General features: G+C 39.0%; 1 protein-coding gene across 1 annotated transcript in view; it reads left to right on the forward strand.

The window, feature by feature from the left end:
- The window catches only part of mtnr1al (melatonin receptor type 1A like), a 32,333-nt gene extending 18,170 nt beyond the window's left edge, over positions 1 to 14,163 (forward strand). The window contains exon 2 of the mRNA XM_067600034.1: positions 6,045 to 14,163. Within this exon, the coding sequence (XP_067456135.1) occupies positions 6,045 to 6,814 (770 nt within the window). The 3' untranslated portion in view covers positions 6,815 to 14,163. The remainder of the gene's footprint in view (positions 1 to 6,044) is intronic.
- The last annotated feature ends 9,073 nt before the right edge of the window (positions 14,164 to 23,236 follow it).

The raw sequence follows: 23,236 nt of genomic DNA on the forward strand, positions 1-23,236 counted from the left end.
AGTCAATGGACAGAAACTATGTCATAACATCTCCATTGTGCAGTTTCTTTCATTTTGTAAAAACATAAACATGCTACCAACTAGAGGTGTGCCCGAATACAAATACATTATTCGGCAAAGCACAAATAGTGGGTTTTATACGAATATTTGTTTCATACAAATATTTTAAAAATTATTTGTTGGGGGTGTTCCCCAGAGATAAAGCTGAGCTACTGACACAAGCAAAGTGCTCCCAACGGACTCTCCATAACCTGTTGTTCCCCTTCTCCTTTCCACAAAGTTAGGTTGTAAAAAATAGGCAAGAAATGAAAAGTGTAAACCAATAATTGCCTTTGAAGTTCTTCCCTACACATTACATGGTGTGCTGTCTCTGTGTTGTGGGTGTATAAATAGGTAGAGGTCTGTCTGCAATGAGGTGATGAGTAAAGTTTTAGCTCAGTAATCAGCGCAGTCGTCTATGATCTGGGAGACTCCAGTTCAAGACCCGATGTGTGGACCTCCTTCGTAAGGTAGTTTATTCATGAACATTTATTGTAACACTTTAATTTTCTAAAATTAAAAGTGTCATAAAAACAAAAACAGGATTTTTAAGCCTCTTTCCACTTTTATTTGAATACAAATACAGATACAAATAATTTTGCTGCCTCAACAAATACAAATACTGGGATCTCTGCACATCCCCACTACCAACCCAGTTCGCTTTTCTTAACACATACTAAAGAATTTCTATCTGCTTTCATGTCTCCATTATAGACTAAACTAAACGCACGTTTTTTTCCAAATATTTTCTTCTAACGTTACTCCTCCCCGACACCAACCCCTGCTGTAGTTACTTGTTTGTGCAAAGCAATAATGTTAGTCAAATTATGTTATTACTATGCAATACAATATAAAATAGTGAAAATTCCAATTTACCTTTTCAGTAAACATACTTCTTTCTTCTCGCTTATTTCCATAGTGTTGATGATTTCTTCACCGAGTGACACTCAGAAGACAAAACAGAAAGCAATCCGGTTGTCTTTGTGAAAGCGGCAAAAACAATAATATCACTTGGAAACGCTTAGAGGCGAGAAGTTGAAAAGTTGTCTGTTGTCCACTTTAAGTACGACTGTGCTTCTTCTTCCTCAGTGGTAGCTACTAGGGATGTGCAGAGATCCCAGTATTTGTATTTGTATCTGTATTTGTTGAGGCAGCAAAATTATTTGTATTTGTATTTGAATAAAAGTGGAAAGAGGCTTAAAAATTCTTTTTGTTTTTATTACGCTTATAATTTTAGAAAATCAAAGATGAAAATTAAAGTGATGTCCAAATTAAGAAATATGCGTCATGTAGCAGGTGGATGTGACTCCCCTCGTTGAGACCTGCTGATAGACGAAACAGCGGAGCAGAATAGAGACACTGAGATAGCGACTATAACTGACCTGCTCTCTGGTATTTGACATGTTTTGTTTTTTTTCTTCCCAAAAACAAATAATTTTACAAATATTTGTATAAAGCCCATTATTTGTGCTTTGCCGAATAATGTATTTGTATTTGGGCACACTCCTAGTAGCTACAGCCCTGAGGAAATATAAACTCATGGCTTCAGTATTGGCTAATATAACCTTATTAAAACCCCAGTTTTATAACCACCAACTCCTGTGTCTTTAAATTATTCCAGTATGATCCAGAAATGTCAGTTGACAGTTGTGTATGTAAAAAAAAAGTGTCTATTTCTATTATGCTGTTAGCTGCAACCCAATATCTACCTGTCTGTGTGTGACAGCAGTGTTTGCTGTTGTACTTGAATAAGGTACAAACAGCAGCAGCAGCAGCAGCAGTCAGAGGTGCCTCCAGGATCAGGCGTTGAACACTCTCACACTGCAGAGAGAAACAAACAAAACACACGAGCAGAGAGAAGGAACGAAGCCAAGACTCTCACTTCAAAACAGACTCTCTGCGGTTACACGATGCTCGATCACGCTGGAATCTGTCCGTCTGTGTGGGACACGCTGTTACAAACACAGTAAGCTCCTTCTACTGAACAGATGATCTGATTAGATTTTGGAGTGACTCACTGCATAAATTTGCATCTCAATGTGGAAAAACCGATGTCTTTGAAACTACCGTAACTTCTCAGTGCGTTCAAGAGGCAAAGATCACATCGTGTCGACATGAATGTTCCCTAATTAATTGATCATTTGTCTTAATGAAGAGGCTAATTAGCTTAACCGGTTGTATTTAATTTATCGTGAGGGAGTTTATGTGGCTCTTGTTCACTTACTGTGTTAGTGAGAACTGTTAAAGGACTGGTTCACAATTTTTCAAGTGTGTCTTAAAATAATATCCATATGTGTCCATATGAACAGTGAAAGAGGTTTTCCTCACTGTAATCATTCCTCCTGTTCATACTGGATATTAAAAGATCCTTCAAATGTGCTTTCAATGTAAGTGATGGAGGCCAAAATCCACAGTGTGTCCACACAGTCATTTAAACTTAAATGAGGCTTCAGCAGTCTGAGTTCGTCATATCAAGTGGATATCTGACACATTTACAGTCTTTTTAGCATCAAATTCCCGCTTTGTGTTTCCCTGTTGAGCTGCGGTGGAAGTATAGTAACAAAAAGAGGGATTTTGGCGCTAAAAAGACTGTAACGTTGAAAGATATCTACTTGATTTGACTCATTCAGACGCTGAAGCTTCATATTAGCTTCAGATAAACTTTTAAATAAATTTTTGCACAGAAGGAGGACTGTGGATTTTGTCCTCCATCAATTCCATTGTAAGTGCATTATGAAGGGATCTTCTAATGGTCAGTATGAACAGGAGGAATAATTACAGCAAGAAAAACATGTTTTAAGACAGACTTGAGCCTGTCCTTTGATGCTAAATTAATATTCTGTTCACCTTATTATCATCAACTTTATTATGGGACCAACATATTAATAAATGATATTTAATAATAAACTTATTTTGAATATGTGGGCATATATCTATCTATCTATCTATCTATCTATATATATGTATATGTATATATATATATATATATATATATATATATATATATATATATATATATATATATATATATATATATATATATGTTACTGCTGTGCTTTTACTTAAATTTTATGCTTTTAACTATATTTTCCATGCTGTTGTGTATATTTACATTGTTGTATACTTTAGCGTCTGGTGAGACTTCTCCCACTCATGCTAACGTTAGACAGAATACATACTGGCATATGAAGATACATTTGCACATTACAGATGCAAACTGAGGCCATGACTACAGCTGACACTTCTATCAGGAGCACCTTCATGTACCATGAATCTCTACGTTCACAGCATGAATGTCTCTGATGAAACCAACTCTGACACTTCTTAATGTCTTCCTCAATCACTGAACTAAACAGGGAATAGAACCTCTAACCTCAGCAGCATTTCTCTTCCTCGCCTATTAACATGCTTGCATGAGAGGGGGAGGGGGATATAGTTGGGAATTGTTGTAAAGGGCAAATGCAGTAATAAAGACAGAACCACAGACTAACACATATTGACTGGTGGTTAACAAGTCCCCTGTCTCTCTGCTCCGAGCCACAGCTCTTCCCTAACTAGCCTTCTGCGGCATGCAGGAGACAAAGAGTTGTTGTGCAGAATATTAATGATGAAGCTCTTTCATAATGAAGATGGAATCGCGGGGTGATAAATACTGAATGGTGCAGGTAGAGCAAATTGTCATTAACACTGCTGGAGTTTACAACCACACTCTTCTCAGGGGTGAAAATGGAGGCGCATTGATAAAACCTTCCTCAAAAGCGTATCCTTTACAGCAGCAACTGTGGGTTTTAACCGGGCAACTGCTTTCACACACGCTCAGTTATAGTCAGCCGAGCGTCCGCAGAACCCAGAGTGTTAGATTTTGATCCAGATGTATTATAGTTAAAGGATGGGTTTACAAATTTTGCCTTAAAACGTTTGTCAGGAGCACAAATGAACATTGAAACATGTTTTTCTTGCTGTAATCATTCCTCCTGTTCATACTGACCATTAGAAGATTCCTTCATAATGAACTTACGATGGAAGTGATGGGGGACAAAATCCACAGTCCTCCTTCTGTGCAAAAATGTATTTAAAAGTTTAAATGGAGTTAATATGAAGCTTCAGCATCCAAATGAGTCAAATCAAGTAGATATCTTTCAACGTTACAGTCTTTTTAGTGCAAAAGTCCCTCTTTTTGTTACTATACTTCCACCAACTAAACAGGGAAACACAAAAAGGGAATTTGATGCTAAATGAATGAATAAATGTTCAAATGATCCAATACTTCACCTAAAATCAAGGATTAGAGAAAAAGTCCAAAAACTGAGAACGGATTTGTTTTTTCTTCTTTCCTCTCCCATTAATCATCTCACGACCCCTCAGATTCATCTGGTGACCCTTTGGAGGGGCCCGACCCCTAGGTTGGGAACCACTGGACTAAACTAGCTAACTGTATATAAAGTAGTGTAAACTAGCTCCACCTCCAGCAGCTACAACAGTAACATGCTGCTCTAACACTGATGCTTCACTATTAATAATCTAATGATGTCATATATAATAAGGAAGGAAGGAGGAACCAGAGGAACCAAACCACTACTTTTACTACTTTAATAACATTTTGCTGCCAGTATTGGTACTAAATACTGCATATTTGAGATAAAGAACCACCTGCCATACTAATGCAGGACAGACACACAACAGTTTCATAAAGGGAGTTTGGTACAATGGCTAAAATGGTGAGAAAATATAATTGAAATGCAGCTGGGTTTGCTCAGGGCGACAGGTAAATGTTAAACTCTTAAATATGGCCTTTAAACTTAATTTCCCCATATGGGAGACCTTTACAGCACATCAGCAGAGTGAGAACTTATTTTATTGTCAAAGCCTCCAGTGTATGACTGAGCAAAGAGCTCAAAAACTTGGAACTAAAATCCGTCTGCTAACGTGGCTGGCATACAAACAAGTGTTGACTCCTTTCCCGGGGAACAATAATACTCCATCATTTGGACGAAGTGTGTGTTTGTGAGAGATCCGAAGCGGCTGTAGTCGATACTGATGATGGTGCGTTCCTCTGAATGTGTACATGAATAGCTTTGGATAGTTGTATTCATTATCTTGTGATGATGGTGGACGCGTTAAAGCGGAAGAAATGAGGTTTGGAGAGTTTAATGATCCAGATGTTATTACAGTGAAGTTTGCTGGTTTCCTTCAGTCTAACGTCTTGTTCCTGATCAGAGTTGTTCCGAGCTCCCGGTGTGTTTATGTTCTTTTCTGTTCTCCTGTTTTTATTTGGTGATGTTTTTATGTTCGTTGGCTACAAATGATGCAAGCTGCCATATGCCACACTAATACCTCACTGTGTTTTGTCTCCTTTGCTATTAACAGTATAATCTAAACTTCATATTAGGGCTGCAACAACTACAGCTATTATACTGTATTTTCCTTACTGATTAATCTAATCGATTGTTTTTAGGCTACTATGAATAAATTAGTTGTTTAGTCTTTAAACTTTGTCCATCAGAGGTTCGCAGAGCCCGGAGTGACATCTTCAAATGTTAACAACACCCAAAGACATTCAGTTTACAATGACAAGAGAAAAGCAGCAAATTGTTTCATTTGAGAAGCTGAAACCAGAGAATGTTTTGTGGTTTTTTTTTGCTTGATAAATGACAAGCGAATTCATTAATTATTATCAAAATTGTTTGATGAAAACTCCTCTGATATCAGAGCTTGCACCAACATCAAGCCAATGAAGCACTTAATTTGATGGATTACCTAATTTACACAAGAAAGGAGGGAAGAAAATCATATTTACAGCTTATGCTCCTCACTAATGTAGATGCAGTTTGTACTTTAACACCAAAAGTCCTCTACATTCTCTTGCGTGTACACATGGAAAGTTTAATCTCTCCGTTGTCGAGCTTAAAGAGCCCCTTCATGTTCCTCTTGGAATAGTAATGAGTCTGAAATGCTTGCACATATTCTATCTTTCTTATAACTTTACGCCTCCTCTTGCTCTGCAGGAAATGCCTTTGTGGTGAGCCTGGCCCTCGCTGACCTGGTGGTGGCCATCTATCCCTACCCGCTAGTCCTGACCGCCATCTTCCACGACGGCTGGATCGCCGGCTACATCCACTGTCAGATCAGCGGCTTCTTAATGGGCCTCAGCGTCATCGGCTCCATCTTCAACATCACGGGCATCGCCATCAACCGCTACTGCTACATCTGCCACAGCCTCAAGTACGACAAACTCTTCTCCAACAGCAACACCATGTGCTACGTCGTGCTCGTCTGGGCGCTCACCATCCTCGCCATCGTGCCCAACTGGTTTGTGGAGTCGCTGCAGTACGACCCGAGGGTTTACTCCTGCACCTTCGCCCAGTCGGTCAGCTCGCTGTACACCATCACGGTGGTCGTGGTGCACTTTATCCTGCCGATCGGCATCGTCACCTACTGCTACCTGCGCATCTGGATCCTCGTCATCCAGGTGAGGCGGAGGGTCAAGCCGGACTCGCGGCCGAAGATCAAACCGCACGACCTCCGCAACTTCCTCACCATGTTCGTGGTGTTTGTGCTCTTCGCCGTCTGCTGGGCGCCGCTCAACCTGATCGGCCTGGCGGTGGCGCTGGACTCCAGGCTGAGCCGGGCCATACCGGAGTGGCTTTTCACGGCCAGTTATTTCATGGCGTACTTCAACAGCTGCCTCAACGCCGTTGTCTACGGCGTCCTGAACCACAACTTCAGGAAGGAATACAAGAGGATTGTCCTGATCATCTTCAAGTTCCACTGCTGAGAAAAGACGCTGAGGGAAGGGTGGAGGTCGGGGGGTTATTTTTACTTTTATGTGACAAGAGGAGTCAATTAAAAAAGTGATGAAAGGAAGAATTTGACCTTGACAAAGACCTTGACAAACTTAGTAATGAAAGGAAAAAAAACTAATAAAGGTAGAAAGAAGAAAGAAAAACACTGTGTATGGAGGAGGAAAAAAAGAAGAACTTTAATAGCTCGAAGTGTGAAGGGCAGAGACAAAATGAAATAAATGATGCCACACCGAGAGTTATCAGTGATGCCTTCAGGGAAACTGAGATAAAGAGAGACTGAGAAAATGCACAGAGAGAGAGAGAGAGAGAGGCAGAGAGTTTAGGAGTAACTCCTTACTTGGTAACGTGTTTCATTGTGACTTTCTCTTTAAAGAAGTCATGAATAAATAAATACTTATCTTTAAAGCAACTTCATACATATATTTGATGTTGGATTCTTCAAACATTGTGACCATCTCCCTCATCCTGATGCATAAAATCCTTCATGAAAGACACAAAAAATCTCAGCTACTCTGATTTTTTATTTTATTATAAAGAACCGTTAACGTCAACGCTGTTTTCTGATTGTTCACAGAGGAGAAAACTGACTGATGGTGGTTTCAGAACGGAGACAAAGATGTTTACAAAAAGAAATTTATTTATATAGATAGAATAACAAATTTGTGCTCTTTAGGAATGTTAAGAAGTGTGATGTGCTTTTGAATAAAAATGGTTTTAAAAAAGGTGCAACATGCACGTTTCCAAGCATCAAGATGAACCTTCAGACATCAAATGTTAAGATTCATTTTGACAACAAAGAAACAGCCGTGGTGGAGATGACTGGCAGCTTCTATTTCACACAAGTGGTACAGTTTCTCTCCTCATTATGACTACATTTCCCATAAGCCCCGATGCTTTCAGGTCCACCTTTGTCCCTGAGGAGGACAAACATGTGTTCCCTCAGTGTTTGCTCTTTGAAGGACAGCGCTCGCTTTCTTTTCTGACCTGTGCCCGCATATCGAAGGGCTTTAACTTCAAAACGGAGTAGTTTTAATGGTTACCTCATGCTGCACAGGTGTAACAAAAAAAAAAAACATGTATTTTTGAACAAATCAAAATCAATCAAATCCAACTGTCTTCCTCTACTTAACTGGTATCCAATAGGTTTACACTATCCATTGATCCCCACAGGTTACAACTCAACATCCTGTTTGAGCAGAAAATACATCACATTCAGGAAATGAAGACAATTCCACTTCATAGACACTTTCACTGAAGTCTCAAAATCTTTTGTGATAGCAGCAGTAAGTTGTTAAAGTCTCAGTGAAACGGAAGTTAGAGCGTCTTTAGCTTCTGTGCTGTGACGTGTTTCCCAGTGAAATGGAATATTTGAGCGGTGTACAGTTACAAGAGGGATTTAAATCAAATCCTTTGCATTTGATTGACAGTGGGCGGGAGCTGCAGAGAGAAACGGAGCTACGGAGGACTGTTGTCTCCACCGACACCTCCCTCACCTGTTGTTAGATAAGGAGGACGAGGGGGAGATGAATGAATCAGCTCAGCAGCCACATGGTTTTGGAAATTAAAACAGTAAGTTTTTGCCCACTGATCCAATCACACATCTCCTCCTATCTGCCTCCATATTGCTCTGTTAGCTACTACAACCCACAAACAATGAACTTTTGTAAACACCCCCTGAGTGCAGGATGAGTCATCACACATTTGAAACTGTTTACAGGAAGAGAACAGACAGGGATTTTGATGTAAAAATACAGATTTTTTTGACATATATTTGGCATATAACAAGAGATAAATGAACACAGGGACACAGACTCAAACTGGGAAAATATATTTATCATTTCTTTCTTTAAAGGTAGACTGTGGAGTTTTTGACCACTAGTAGTGCTGTGGAGCAATGATTTAACCGTCGGGTTTTGGCTGATAGAGGCTGACAGTCTTCTTGGCTGTAGTCCTGTTTGTTTACAGTGATTCTTTTGATATTTCAATGATTAATTTTTTTTTTTTTTTCGAGCAACAAGCCAAACTCTCACAGGGACAAAGAAAGACAGGGAGGGATGGACAGATGTTGACAGAGCTGTGAGCTCAAAGTCACAAATCTGATGACTTAAAATATTGTCAAAATCAAAAAAACACTTCCAACTTGACTTTGACCAATGACCTGTGACTAAGCCTTTACTGTTCCTGAACCCAAAGACGTACAAAAACGATGATCGATGGAGAAGTTTCTTTATTTTTATTTCAGAGCAAATTGTAACTAGCAGTGAAACTTTGACAGCTTCCTTTCAAGACATGTGACTTTTATTTTCCTTATCAATTTTCTTGACTAATTGACTAATTGCATGGTTTGGGCTTTAAATTGTCACTAAAGGGTGAAAAATATTCCCGAAAGCCCAAAGTTGACATCCTCAAATGTTGTTTTATTCTGACCAACAGTCCAAAATATTCAGTTATACTATTCAGTTTACTATTCATATTTAAGAATCTGGAACCAGATCATTTTGGCTTTTTTTTCTTTAAAGAATGGCTCAAAATAATTATTTTAACTACCAAAATAGTTATATGACTCATTTTCTGTTGGTCGACTAATTAATTGACTAAACTTTGCAGCTCTATTCTATTTTATTTTTTATAAATATCAGGACTAAAGAGAAAAAAACCAACAAGGATTAAACTTTTAAAGTTTGGACTTGACTTGTGACTTGTTGAACAAACGCCACTATTGGAGAGTCTCCATCTCTGGTGAAAGCTGTCGGCGTGTGTTACTTTGTGCTGCAGAGAGAGGAGTTCTGTCTTTTATCCTCCGGCACTGTCTCACCTCTTCGCATCATCGCCAGGACAGGAAGAGCACAGGCAGGGAGAGTTTTCTCCACCTCTGCCACATCCTGCGTTAATCCGCTCAGACGAGGATGTTTCCTCACAATCGTGTGGACCCGAACGTGTCTGTGTGGAAAACACTTAAATGAACAAAGAAGACAACAACAAGTCTCTGCCGTTCAGAAGCAATACTGTGTGCACTTTTATTTCAAACTAGTCTTCACACATCATAAAACTGTTGATTTTAGCTGCCCAAAACACACAGTATTCACATCAGACCCTCTCAGCAGTGAGTGAATTCACTTTATGCTTCACATTTGAATATTAAACATGAAAAAAAAAACTAGAAAAAGCCTCACCGTTGTATCCCTCCGCCAACCAGTCAAGTTGCAGTTTACATCCATGTTTGTCCAGACTCATATAATATTTGTAGTAAATACTTTGAAGGAATTTAATAAAAGGTATTAAGTGTATTTTCTGAAGAAATGGAAGTTATATTGACATGTATGATTCCAGTGAATAATTTCCAGTGAGAAACATGCTGTCTTCACTAAGAGACTATTTGGATATGAAATGTCATCACTTCATCATTTTATCCTACTAGACGTAATTTGTGTGGAACTTTGTCATAATTATGAATTCTTGAGTTATGACCTTTGACCTTTGACCACCAAATGCTAATCAGTTCATCCTTGAATCCGAGTGGACGTTTGTGCCAGATGTAATGAAATTCCCTCCGGGTGTTCCTGAAATATCGCGTTCACGAGAGAACGGGACAGACGTGAGGTCACAGTGACCTTTGACCTTTGTCCACCAAATTCTAATCAGTTCATCTTTGATTTCAAGTGGACATTTGTGCCAAATTTGAAGAAATTCCCTCAAGGCGTTCCTGAGATATGATGTTCACGAGAGAACGGGACGACTGGACGGACGGACGGACGACCTGAAAACAAAATGCCTCCAGCTGTTGCTGCTGCGGAGGCATAAAAAAGAGACGTGAAGATGAGTAATTAAGTTCTGGTTGTTCTGAGCAGTATTCTGACCACATCACTGTGTTTCACACTCCTGGAAAAATGGAAGATGAATGTTGCATATGTATGAATAAGTGGGGTGTTACTGCTGTGATAATCTGCCTGTGCTTCAGTCCTATTTTAATGAGCTCGCTATGTATGTGTGTGTATGTGTGGACCAGGCTGTTCTGGGACCAGTTCTTCCCCAATTTAAAGGTCCACTAAAGACCCCGGGGGATGCTGTAACAGAGCCAGCTGTGTGTATGTGTGTCTTTGTTAAATTTGTGTGCTAAAATGTTGCCGGTTCCAAACATAAGAGAAGGGGGAAATTAAAGTTAAATGCTCTTTTATTCCTCAGTACCCTGTAAGCATGCATTTGATCTAGACTGGACTTGGAGTTGTTGGAACTACAGAAACACTCATTCCTCTTGTGGTTGTACAATGATGTTACAGAGTGATGCTTCTTTTACCTCATAAACAAACTTTGGCTGAGCACAGACAACAGCTTGCAGAGAGCACAAAAACCTGACAACAGCAAAGTCTAGTTGTGGTGGGTCATTAAATTACTTATGGATTTGCCATAAAAGGACCTTTTACAGCAGACATTTTGACTTGTCAAAGCAGGAAAAGCGCTGGTGTACATAGAGGACGCCAAGTTCGGGCTTGTGTAGCCTACCTAGGAGTTCAAACTCGGCAAGTTTCAACATGGAAGTCCAAACTCTCGAGGACGCAGTACGATCATTGACAGCAGCAGCAGCTCAGCTCGGCTTTGGTGATTACACTTAAACACATCTGTACCTGACTTTACTGTGACTAAATAATCTCAACTCAAAGCTCCATTATCAATAATCTAATTGACAGTCAGATGCAGTCAGTTGTTATTCAGTCTGTAATGTTGCTATGATAAAAATCCAATCTCTTATATTATATTACATTTATGTTCCTAATGTTGCACCAACAAATATTATATTTTATCTGTGAGACCAAAATTTATCTTCCATAAGGAATTATATCGTTTCACAGAAACATCAGAGCCAGTTGTACATTACCAAAAGGCTCCAAAGATCTTTGACGACAGACGTTGACCAGTCGAGTCTCACATCTCTGAAAACGTCTAAGTAAACGTCCGAATTATTCGGATAAATTGACCACTTATTGGAAATCTAAATGGTTATTTTTTTTACCTGAAAGAATATTAAAACTTGTGACAGTGACAGGAAGACTATTGCCAAATGCATTCTTGATACTTCGCTGTCCTGAGTCCACATAAGTCAGCTGCTAAAGTATCCTCGATAAAACAGGCGGAGCGAGAACACTTCTGGTTATCTGGACTGAACTTGGCTAGATGCACACTTGGAACAGTACAAGAACAAGAACACAAGTACAGATAAAAACACATATTAAGAAAAGCCTAGTGAGTGAGCATGTACAATATTAGAGCCCTGAAACTGGTTCACCTAAATGCAACACAGCCATCATTAATATTATTATTATTGATGCCACATTAACACCTCAAAATGTCTGCTGTGAAAAGGTCAGCGTCATTGTTTTGTATGCTAAGCTAGCAGGCTAGTCACTAGCACTGGTGCGTCAGACTTTTATTTATATGTTTTAGTTCAGCTTTTTTATTGTATGCAGAAATATACTCCGGTTAAAAGGCTCTGTGACATTAACACCAACAGCCACATTATACAGTGGACTAAAGAGTTCCTCACAGATGGACCACAGAGAGTGAGTGAGGCAGAGAAATTACCTCTGATACACTTAATCTGAATACAGGAGCACCTCTAAGCTGTGTGCTCTCACCTGTTCTGTTTTCCCTAAACACTAATAAAATGCAAATTATGGATTCAACTTGCCAGTTATATCTATACGCTGATGACAGCGTCCTTTTTATTAAGGAAAGTAAGACTAAGGAGGATGGTTATTGTGAGTCACCACAATGCCTCTCATTATTGTTTTGATTAATGATCAACCTGTTGAAGCAGTAGAGTTTAAATATTTAGGAACCTTTTTTTTTTCTTTAAGTTTCACAGCCAACACAGAATATATTTTTTTAAAAAAAAGCGATGCAGCGATTAATTGGATTCATACGATATAAGGAAGAACATTTTAGTGAGTCTTGTTTAAAGTGTTATAACTTTTATTATGTGTGCATGGTGTGGGCACCTGGAGGCTAGCAACAAAAACATACTGTCCAGAATTACAAACATGGCCAGTAAAATTACTGGGAAAAAGCAGAAATAACTGGGATATAAATATAAAACGCAGGTGAAACAAAAAGCCTGACAAATCGTGTCTGATCCTGTTCATCCCCCTTTTTAAAGACGTCATAAAACTGCCCAAGTACATTTACAAAAAGTCTTTCATGCCAAATGCAATAACTTTGCTAAATTCGTAAACACCATTCACACTGGAACCATGTCCGTTACTGTAGTCTGTGCTGTGCATGTTGTGTTACTTATTATTGTACGTATTGTGATTTACTGTGATGTGTTTTAACCAACATGTGAAGCCGAAGGCAAATTTCCACATTTGTGGACAATAAAGATTATTATTATTGTTTGCCAAAAAATTTTATTTACCAAAATGCTATTTTTGAGGTGAATTATTAACCTTCACCGTTAAACCGGGTTAAATTTGGTTCTAGGTTACATGCAACTTCTGTTTAAACTGCACAAATGACTATATTTGAGTGTGTAGCAGATTCTAACTACATATTGTAACATAATCACTGACATTCTGTTAAAACAAGGGTTATATGTAACCTAGATGTCTAAAAAAAAAACTGTCACTTTTTAACCACACTTAGCCCTGTTTTATCTAGAAGCACACATCTTTTCACCTGCAAAACCATGCTCTCTGGGTAACGACAGTGTGAGTCCTCAGTTCACAGAATAAATTGGTCATATGGATGGAAAATATGTGGTGATGAAAGCTGAGTTTCTATTAAAAATGGCAATTTAATAGCTCAGTTTGCTTTCTTTTGCAAGTTAAAAAGGTAGATATGAAATTACAGAATGAGCTGAGAGTGCAGATGGATGTTAATTTACATCCACAGGAGCTGGAGTTTGTAAATCGACCTCAGGTGTGTGCTCGTTAGACTGGCTCAGTGAGGACAGTAGTAAATATAATTGGCCCACCGAGGGACTAAAAATACAGTACCGGCCTTTTACCTGTAGTGGTGTAAATGGGAAGTTCTTTCTCCTCCTTTTTAATGCTAAAAATCAATGCAATGAACTGAGCTTGTTGTTTGTGAGTTTGGAACAGTTAAAAAAAAAAAAAAACGACAGAAAAACAAAGTGTTTGTGTGTCTGGCTGAGAGCCAGTCGCACTGGAAGCCAACAGAATATGAGAATGTACCTGTTTTCCTTTCACACGCTGTTTTGCACATGGCCGTGGAGAATGTTTCCTCTGAATGTCTGTAATGTTGATGAGACAAAAGAAACCAACCGAGACCTGGAAAACATGTCTTAATAAAAGAACGTTCACTGTGAGCCGCCGTCTGTCGCTTTATTTGACGCACGCAAGTGTCCACATCTGGATCCCCGACTAGTTTAAAGGATAGCTTCGCAATTTTCCAAGCATGTCTTAAAACAACAGTCAGGTGTCCATATGAACAGTGAAAGAGGTTTTCCTCGCTGTAATCATTCCTCCTGTTCATACTGGATATTAAAAGATCTTTCAAATGTGCTTTCAGTGTAAGTGATGGAAAATCCACAGTGTGTCCACACAGTCATTTAAAAGTTGATGTGAAGCTTATATGAGGCTTCAGCAGTCTGAGTTAGTCATATCAAGTGGATATCTGACACATTTACAGTCTTTTTAGCATCAAATTCCCTCTTTGTGTTTCCTTGGACAGTGTTTCCCTGTTGAGCTGCAGGTGGAAGTATAGTAACAAAAAGAGGGACTTTGGCACTAAAAAGACTGTAACGTTGAAAGATATCTACTTGATTTGACTCATTTGGACGCTGAAGCTTCATATTAGCTTCAGATAAACTTTTAAATACGTTTTTGTACAAAAGGAGGACTGTGGATTTTGTCCTCCATCACTTCCATTGTAAGTGCATTATGAAGGGATCTTCTAATGGTCAGTATGAACAGGAGGAATGATTACAGCAAGAAAAATATGTTTCAATGATCATTTGGGCTCCTGATTGTTGTTTTACAACAGACTTGAAAAATATGAAGCAGTCCTTTAAAGGCAAGAAAGTGAAAAACATACTTTTGCCACACCAATATTTAATGTGACTTTGAAAATGGACATAAATGCACATTTTCATTGACTTATTGTCAACATATCAACCTTTTCTCTCATTTGTCAAAGATACACCCCCCTGACTGTCCTTATGAAAGAAAGAGATTCTTTATTGTTACATTTCATTTAACAAGAATAAGAGTAAAAATCTAAAATAGCAATAAGCAATTAAATAAGTAATTAAAACAAAAAAGCACATGTGAATCCACTAATTATGAACTAATTCAAATGCAACCTTTTCCCATTTTTTCATAAACCAGTGCTCTATATTCTGTATAACTCATCTCCCTGCTCTGTCTTGCTCCATTTCAAACATATAAATCACTTCTCTCCACCTCTCTATCATCTTAGTCTCTAGAAACCTCTCACCACACTGACAGCTGTCAGGTTTCTCTCGGTTAAACACACACAGCATCCGTCCCCACACCCTTTCCTGGCGTCTGAGTCTGTTGTTGCACTAACCAGGAGATCTGATGAGCATCCTGTCAGTCTAGAGGAGTTGTCGCCGGGAGCAACGCCGCCGGTCAACACCGTCTCTCCAAACTGTTTACACCAGGAGAGGAAGAGATGAGAGATAGAGAGGGGAATGGGAATTGGAAGAACAGACAAGAGGTCATTAGAAGTGAAAAGATGACATAAAAAGGAGGATATCAAGAAAGAAAATTGGGGGAACAGAAGAGAGGATAAGAAGCAAGTGGTGAAAGGAGGGAAAGTGACAAAAGTAAATGACAGGAGTGAAGGGATGAGGGGCAGTGAGATAAGAAAGCAGAGGAGGTGACAGGAGATTGGAGCTGAGGAGATAACGTCAGTTTCCTTCTTCCTTTCCTCTCCAAGTAGTTACAGAACAATTACACCTCTAAAGAAAAGGAGGTAGTTGGCAAAGTCACATCAGCATTTAAAGCAGTGAAATTTAACATGTTTTTCCATGTTTTTCATTTAGTTATGACACAAAAAAATGCACACACAAAAAGGAGATACAAACAACAATGTGTATTGTATTTCACTTTTCAGGCTCATAAAATCTTTCATCAGCTTCTATCTCAAACTTAAACACATTTAAATGTATTGTTAGTAGTTTTGTATTATTAGAAAGAAGAAAAAAGATTTTTGGAAAAATATAAGAAGTGCTCCTTTCTGTCTCAGCCAGCTGGGGGAGGTGTGTCGGTGTCTGTGTTTGATTGACATCAGCTGGCAGGCTACTGGTGTTACACCAATGTAAAGGAGACACACTGCTATAGCTACAAGTCATGGACAGACAGTGAGTTTTTAGCATTGACACCAACTAATTATGAACAGTTTAGTTTAGAGTGATATTACAATATGTGCCATGAGACGTTTGTCTGCATTCTACAGTGGCCCTGAAACCCCAAAAGGAGACATTTGCACATTTCCAGGTCAGTATTTACCACATATCCACATATCTACTGGAATAAATTTGCATGATTTACAGTTTAGAAAAATCCCTCCCGATGCCCCTCAGCAGACTTCTGTCGGCTCTGCTGTCTAAGTAAACAAACAATAGTAGTAGTATTTCCCTTCTTTGTCTGTGTTTGATTGACATTAGCTGGCAGGCTACTGGTGTTACACCTATGTAACGAAGACAAACTGCTGTAGCTACAAGTCATGGACAAACAGTGTGTTGTTAGCATAATTATTGAAAAGTAAAAACCAAACCAGCATCTAACGGGTCCAAAGTGACATTTGTAGGTATGTTTACATGCTGTTTAATGTGCTGCAGCTGAGCAGCTAATTAGCTATCTAGCCGCTAACTGACGTTAGCGGTGCACTTTTCCCCCGGTGAATGTTTGCAGGACAAGATGTGTGTTCATGTTTGTAAGTTAGATAAGAAGGAGACTTTAGCAGGAAAGAGTCTGTGGCTCTTGTGTTGTGTAGCAGGATGCAATCAGGCTCAGTGTGACCGTCTGCTCTGTCTGTGATAGAACGACATGTTATCATTTTGTGTAAGATTTGATTTGCTGTATCAAAATAAAGACTCCAGTTACGTAAGCGGATGAGGGGACGGTATTCAATTGAAATAATGTAAAACTCAGGGGCATGAAATCAAAGAATTTAAAGTATAAATTTCTCTCTTTTGGTGAGTGCATACAGCTACGGTAAGCCCCAAGGGCCAAACATGTGCCAGTCTGTCACCACCTGTTTAAAGCTAAACTTCATCACACATTAATCAAGTGAGTTTTTAACACTATTTAAGGTCGTAATGCTTCCATTTCATCATCGGTCGTTAGTTTGGTGATGTGTAAATGCCGAGTAGATAGGAGAGGAATGTTCTTATGCAGACAGAGAGGAGGGTGGAAGTGTTTATACACTCGAGAGGGGAGAGAGAAGAAGATGGGGGAAAAGAGTTGAGACTGAAGGAAAGCAGAGATTATAATGAAAAAAAGGGGATGAGACAAGTGGAGGAGGTGGAGAAAATAAATGAAAAGTAAGGGATGACAAGGAGAGCCGAGGAGGTGAACTGAGATTAGAGGAGATAAGATAAGAGGAGGGGAGGTATCATGGAATCTCAGGACGGATGGACAAAGTCTCTGGCATGAATAAAAGTAGAAATTCATTCATTTATTCATACGTCCTGAGGGGAAAATTGAAAATAGGGGGAAGAGGTGAATGAAGACGATCACATCTTCTCCTCTTTTCCTCTTTCTCTATGAATTCATCTCCTTGGTTTGCCTCCCTCTTTCATCTTTTTTTTCCTTCCCTCTCTCTATAAACAAGTATTAATCATCCAAGCTGCTTTTTTATGTGCCCTAACAAGTTAAAATAAATGCATGAAAAGTTGATTTCACAGCCATAAAATGAAAACAAGTTCTGTGCATATATAGTTCAGGTAAAACTCTGCATATCATAATATGATTAAGTTGTTGGCTGTGAGCTCGAATTTCATTGTGGTCAAAGCCAATTAAGTAGAGAGAGGCAGGTGAAGTGGACGACGGTCCAGTCTCATTAGGCTTTAATTGAGCACGTGACAGACAGCTGATTAGCACCTGATCCTCCTCATCATTTGAAGTGCTGTAGATGTCAACCCCCCCCCCCCCCCCCCCATGGATGCAAAATTACCCTTTTGTGAAGTAAGGTTAAAGGATGAGTTCACAGTTTTTCAAGTCTGTCACATAACAACAGTCATCAGCCCAAATGAACACTGAAATTGATTTTTCCTGCTGCAAACATTCTTCCTGTTCATACTGACCAATAGAAGATCCCTTCATAGTGCACTTTTAATGTAAGTGTTGGTGGCCAAAATCCAATCCACAGATTGATCATTACATTAATCATCCTGCTAACATACCTAAAATCATCCCTGTGTGGTTTCTGCTTTTCAATTAGAGAAAGATTGACCATGCTGCTCACGGCAAGCTCTCCACCATTTCTAAGGAAACAAGTCATCCTCTTAAAGAAAATACACATTATTCTCTGCTCAGCTCGGCTCCTCTCGGAGTTTTGAAATGGAAAACAGCTTTCCAAAGATGAGAAAAAAAAAAAAAAAAAAAAAGAGCGGCGAATCCTTTAAGCTGAGTGTCCACAGGGAAGCTCTCCTTATCTCCCTGTTTTCAGTGGAAGTTGGTGCAGCTGCATATTCCTGACAGCGCTGAGAGAGCTGCCTGCCTCTCCCGACATCAAAATATTTCAGCCTCATCCAAAACAACAGTTTAACACCCTAACAGTCTCACGGTTAACAGCAGGAGCCACACTCAGCCTTTTACACAAGCATCTGTTCAGTTTACTAAAAGCTTGCAGGGCATCAGGTGAGAAACTATGATTTTGACATATATAATATCCCAAAGAGTACTCAATTTAGACATCAAGGTTAGTGTTTTTTATGTGATTTCATTGACTGCATTTGAATGTGTAAATAGAACCTGCTGCTCACTGAAATATAGTCAATTATAACCTAGATGTCAAAATTAGATTTTTTTAAAAACCAGATTTAGCCCAGTTTTAACATAAGACACCTGTAAAACAACAAATTAGGCATGTGCAGAGATCCCAGTATTTGTATTTGTATCTGTATTTGTTGAGGCAGCAAAATTATTTATATCTGTATTGGTATTCGAATAAAAGTGGAAATAAGCTTAAAAATCCTGTTTTTGTTTTTATTACACTTTTACTGAGCTAAAACTTTACTCATCACCTCTTTGCAGACAGACCTCTACCTATTCATACACCCATAACACAGAGACAGCACACTGTGTAACATGTAGAAAAACTTCAAAGTCAATTATTGCTTTGCACTTTTCATTTATTGCCTATTTATTACAACCTAACTTTGTGGAAAGGAGAAGGGGAACAACAGGTTATGGAGAGTCCATTGGGAGCACTTTGCTTGTCAGTAGCTCAACTTTATCTCCAGGGAACACCCCCAACAAATAATTTTTAAAATATTCGTATGAAACAAATATTTGTATAAAACTCACTATTTGTGCTTTGCAGAATAATGTATTTGTATTTGGGCACACCCCTACAACAAATCCATGTTCACCGGTAAACCATGGACTCTTTGTTTCTGTGGTTGAATTCAATGAAGTTTATTTCATAACAAGAGGCAGGATGAACGCATTAACAAAACATTACAAAAAAATAAATAAATACATTGACACCAACTAACTGTGGACAGTTTAGTTTAGAGTGATATTACAATATGTACCATGAGACATTTGTCTGCCGTCTACAGTGACCCTGAAACCCCAAAAGGGGACATTTGCACATTTCCAGGTCAGTATTTACCACATATCCACATATCCACTGGAATAAATTTACATGGTTTACAGTTTAGAAAAATCCCTCCCGATGCCCCTCAGCGGACTTCTGCCGGCTCTGCTGTCTAAGTAAACAAACAATAGTAGTAGTATTTCCCTTCTTTTTCTCATTCATTACTCGAAATGGAATCTTTTAAAATACATCTGTACATGTTAGAGCCTGAATCCAAAATATGCGAGTGAACATTGTGAACAACCTCAGGAACAAATATAACAGAACAGATGGCTGAGAGTTTAGAGCAGGCTGATACCCTGGCTTTTGTCTTACAGGGAAAGTTTTATTACATACGTTCAATATGTATGTAAGTTTTGGAAATTTGACCATGTTTAACTTTGACATCTGACCATTGATGTATTATAAGATACAGGCGTCAAACATGGCGCCTTGTTCCCTCCTATGAAAGTTGTTCAGTGGTGCGTGAAGCCAAAAAAATCGTTTTCCTGCTGTAAAGAAATTACCCAAATATTGCTCACATTTCCTTATTTTTGGGCCCATAGAGCATGCGCACTAGAAACTTCTTCTGGCCGAGCCGGCTGACTTCCGGTTGGCTCCCCGCTCACTTGAATGGGAATAGAATGACTTTCCAAATGTTATTAGACCAAATGGATCAAATTCTGATAATGAAACAAACCATTTCACTCAAAAAAATGTATGAGATTAACTTTTACAACAACTGTTTACCACCTCGGCTGTCACTGCCACAGACAGTCATTACAACTATTAGAAATACCACATTTGTATTAGTTGTGTTGTTCAGTGTGATAAAAATGCGACTGAGCTGCCATCATTTGGGTTCAACACAGGAACACATTTAACGCCACATTTCTGTTTGTAGCAGCCTCAGAGAGCTCATTGTGGGAGTGAATGGAGCTTATTTACAATAAGGAGGTGCTGAATAGGTGTTATCAAAGTGTAATTTATTTTTTTGGGCTCTTTTGACAGACGGTAATAAGCAAAAACCAGAAGTCATTTCAGCAGGGTAAAGAGAAGGTGAGCTGGAAACTTATTTGTCTTTAAATAATGTGAAAACTGGCCGATGGGATATATAAAACTACAACCCCCCCCCCACCCACACCACACACACAGAAAGAAATCAACACAAACAACTCCACTCTAAAGGCCATTTTCACCAACGTAAAGATAAATGCATGCACATAGTCTACAACAAGCAGCTCATATAAAATGCGCAGCGCTGTTGTCTGAATACATCTGTCTACATTAGAGACTGCCCCTGCTGCCACTCGGGTTAATGAAATTCCATCTCTGGCACTCCGTAAGTGCAGCGTGGAGCTTTACGGAGGAAAATTAACCCCAACGGACCCTTTCCTTCCCACCCCCCCACTTCCCAATCCAATCGGCCTCCCTCTCATTTGTATTAATTAGGCAGCAAACAGGATTATTCAGACTCTTTGTGCAGCGAATGTTGAAAAGCATTTGCACGTCAGGGACACGGAGAAGAAAACAAACTGAGCGGAGACGGTCACTAACGCTCGGCCTCAGAGCTCCCAAGGTTATTTGGCTCGGATTTACATTCTGCACGGCGCTGACGGAGACACGCCGACAGCAGGAGTTGATAACAGTTTGACCTTTTATGTTTAGTAACTATTAATGTTGACAGATGTGCATATACAGTTCTGATATTTACACAAAACCAGAAGAGTTTAACGCACATAAAATCTTATCAAAGCTTTACTGACATTCAAAAGATACATTTATAAGCCTTTTCTGTGCACAAAGGCTGTGAAGTAGACGGTCAGTGACATTTTCTGAAAGAATAATAAATTACAAGTATGTGACTCGTTAAAATAATTGGAAAAAAAATGCTCCCACTGAACCCAGCAACAAGTTAGAGCAATCATTTAACTCTCAGTGGCCTTCCTCCATTCTATTAACCAGCATATTAACCTCTGGGATGGAAATTGTACGACCACAGCAGCAAGAGCGTCTTCATGAATTTATCCTGCTGCATTAAGGACTCGTAACGGCTAACAGAATGTTTTTATAAAATATGAATCTGCCTTTTTGGGAAAACTTTCCCCCCAGATGATTGCTTCACTCTTAAGCTTGTTCAAAACAACACGATGTAATTTCGTTCCTGTGCCGAGTCCGGCGCACGACTCAGCTTAAATTAGCACAAACAGTCTCTCCACTCCACGTGAAGTGGGTAAAACACAACACTTGACACGTTTATAACTGTGAGGTAATTCACAAGGTCGTGTCCTCTGTGTTTTTTGTTTTTGTGTCTGTTTTACACAACGATGCCGGTCATGTAAGAGACGACTGACTGTCCTCTTTTTCCTCAAATGTACAGACACAAAATGCATCCTTAAATGACCAAAAATAAAATAAATGCTACATGTAATGACTTACAGTGACAAATAACTCAGAAAAATTACCAGGAGACCAAAAGCTGCTTTAAATGCAGACCGACAGCAAGAATAATACTGTTTTAAAAATGAAAATCAGGAGAAGAGCAGAGCGTCACCCTATCTGTCTGTTATGAACCAGATCACATGACTGAACTGCTGCAGATACTGAACATTTTTACATGTTAATCAACAGTAATATTTGATAACTTGTTACTTAAATCTATTTCAGGCCATTAGCTTAAACTTCAAACCTTCAACCATTTTATAAGAATCAGCTTAATGATTCCTGATAATCTCATGAACAATATTTTATCACAAAATAATAAGACAAAGATGTGTAGCTGAGCTGGACTAAAGAGTTTACATGCTGACATCACGTTGCTGGAGAGTGTTTCCTCACTGAGCTGCACTAAAAAGACTGAAACGTTGGAGGAAAACGTGATTGTGACGGTTGAAACATCAACTTCAGGTGAACTTAAACGCTCGTATGAACATGTGAATATTGCATTAAGATGCTGACAGCAGATCTGGTCACTGTCTGGACTTACGGACTGATTAGATGTTATATAAGACGGGACTTCAGATCTCAAGTGTTTCCATGGAGAAGAAGTGAAATCCCTGACCCTCGAACTCATTTCAAAGTGCTTTTCTGAACAGTCCTTAATGGTTTTGCCACGTGCAGGTCTGCTGCTTTACACAGCAGCTACACATCTGGTCAGAACGTGATGTTTTCCCTTTAAATCCTCAATAGAGGAGCTTCACATATTGTGGACTAGTGTAGTTTAGCAGATTATAATAAACAAATGCATGTTTTTGTTGTGAATATTCCATGTGTGCATTATCAAACCTCACTGTATTAATGCATTTACAGAAACAGAAATGAAAAAAGCAAATTATTGCTTATAGTAATTAGTATTATTTTCATTTACATCATCGCTGTGGATTATTAATTTTCCAAGCAAAGTCTGCAGAAAATCCACTTTTAGACTTCCTGGACACGCATCCGTTAAGTCTGCAAGTCTGTAAAGTCCAGACCAAACCGAGCTGTGACCTCTGACCTTTAAAAAACATAAGAGATACTGTCCACAGCTGACTTCTTCTATCACACTAACAAGATGAAAGAGTTTTTGGCAGCGACCTAAAAAAGACAAACAGAGGAGCACATGTGGA

This window comes from Thunnus thynnus, chromosome 9 (genome assembly GCF_963924715.1).
Source record: "Thunnus thynnus chromosome 9, fThuThy2.1, whole genome shotgun sequence".
Lineage (NCBI taxonomy): Eukaryota > Metazoa > Chordata > Actinopteri > Scombriformes > Scombridae > Thunnus > Thunnus thynnus.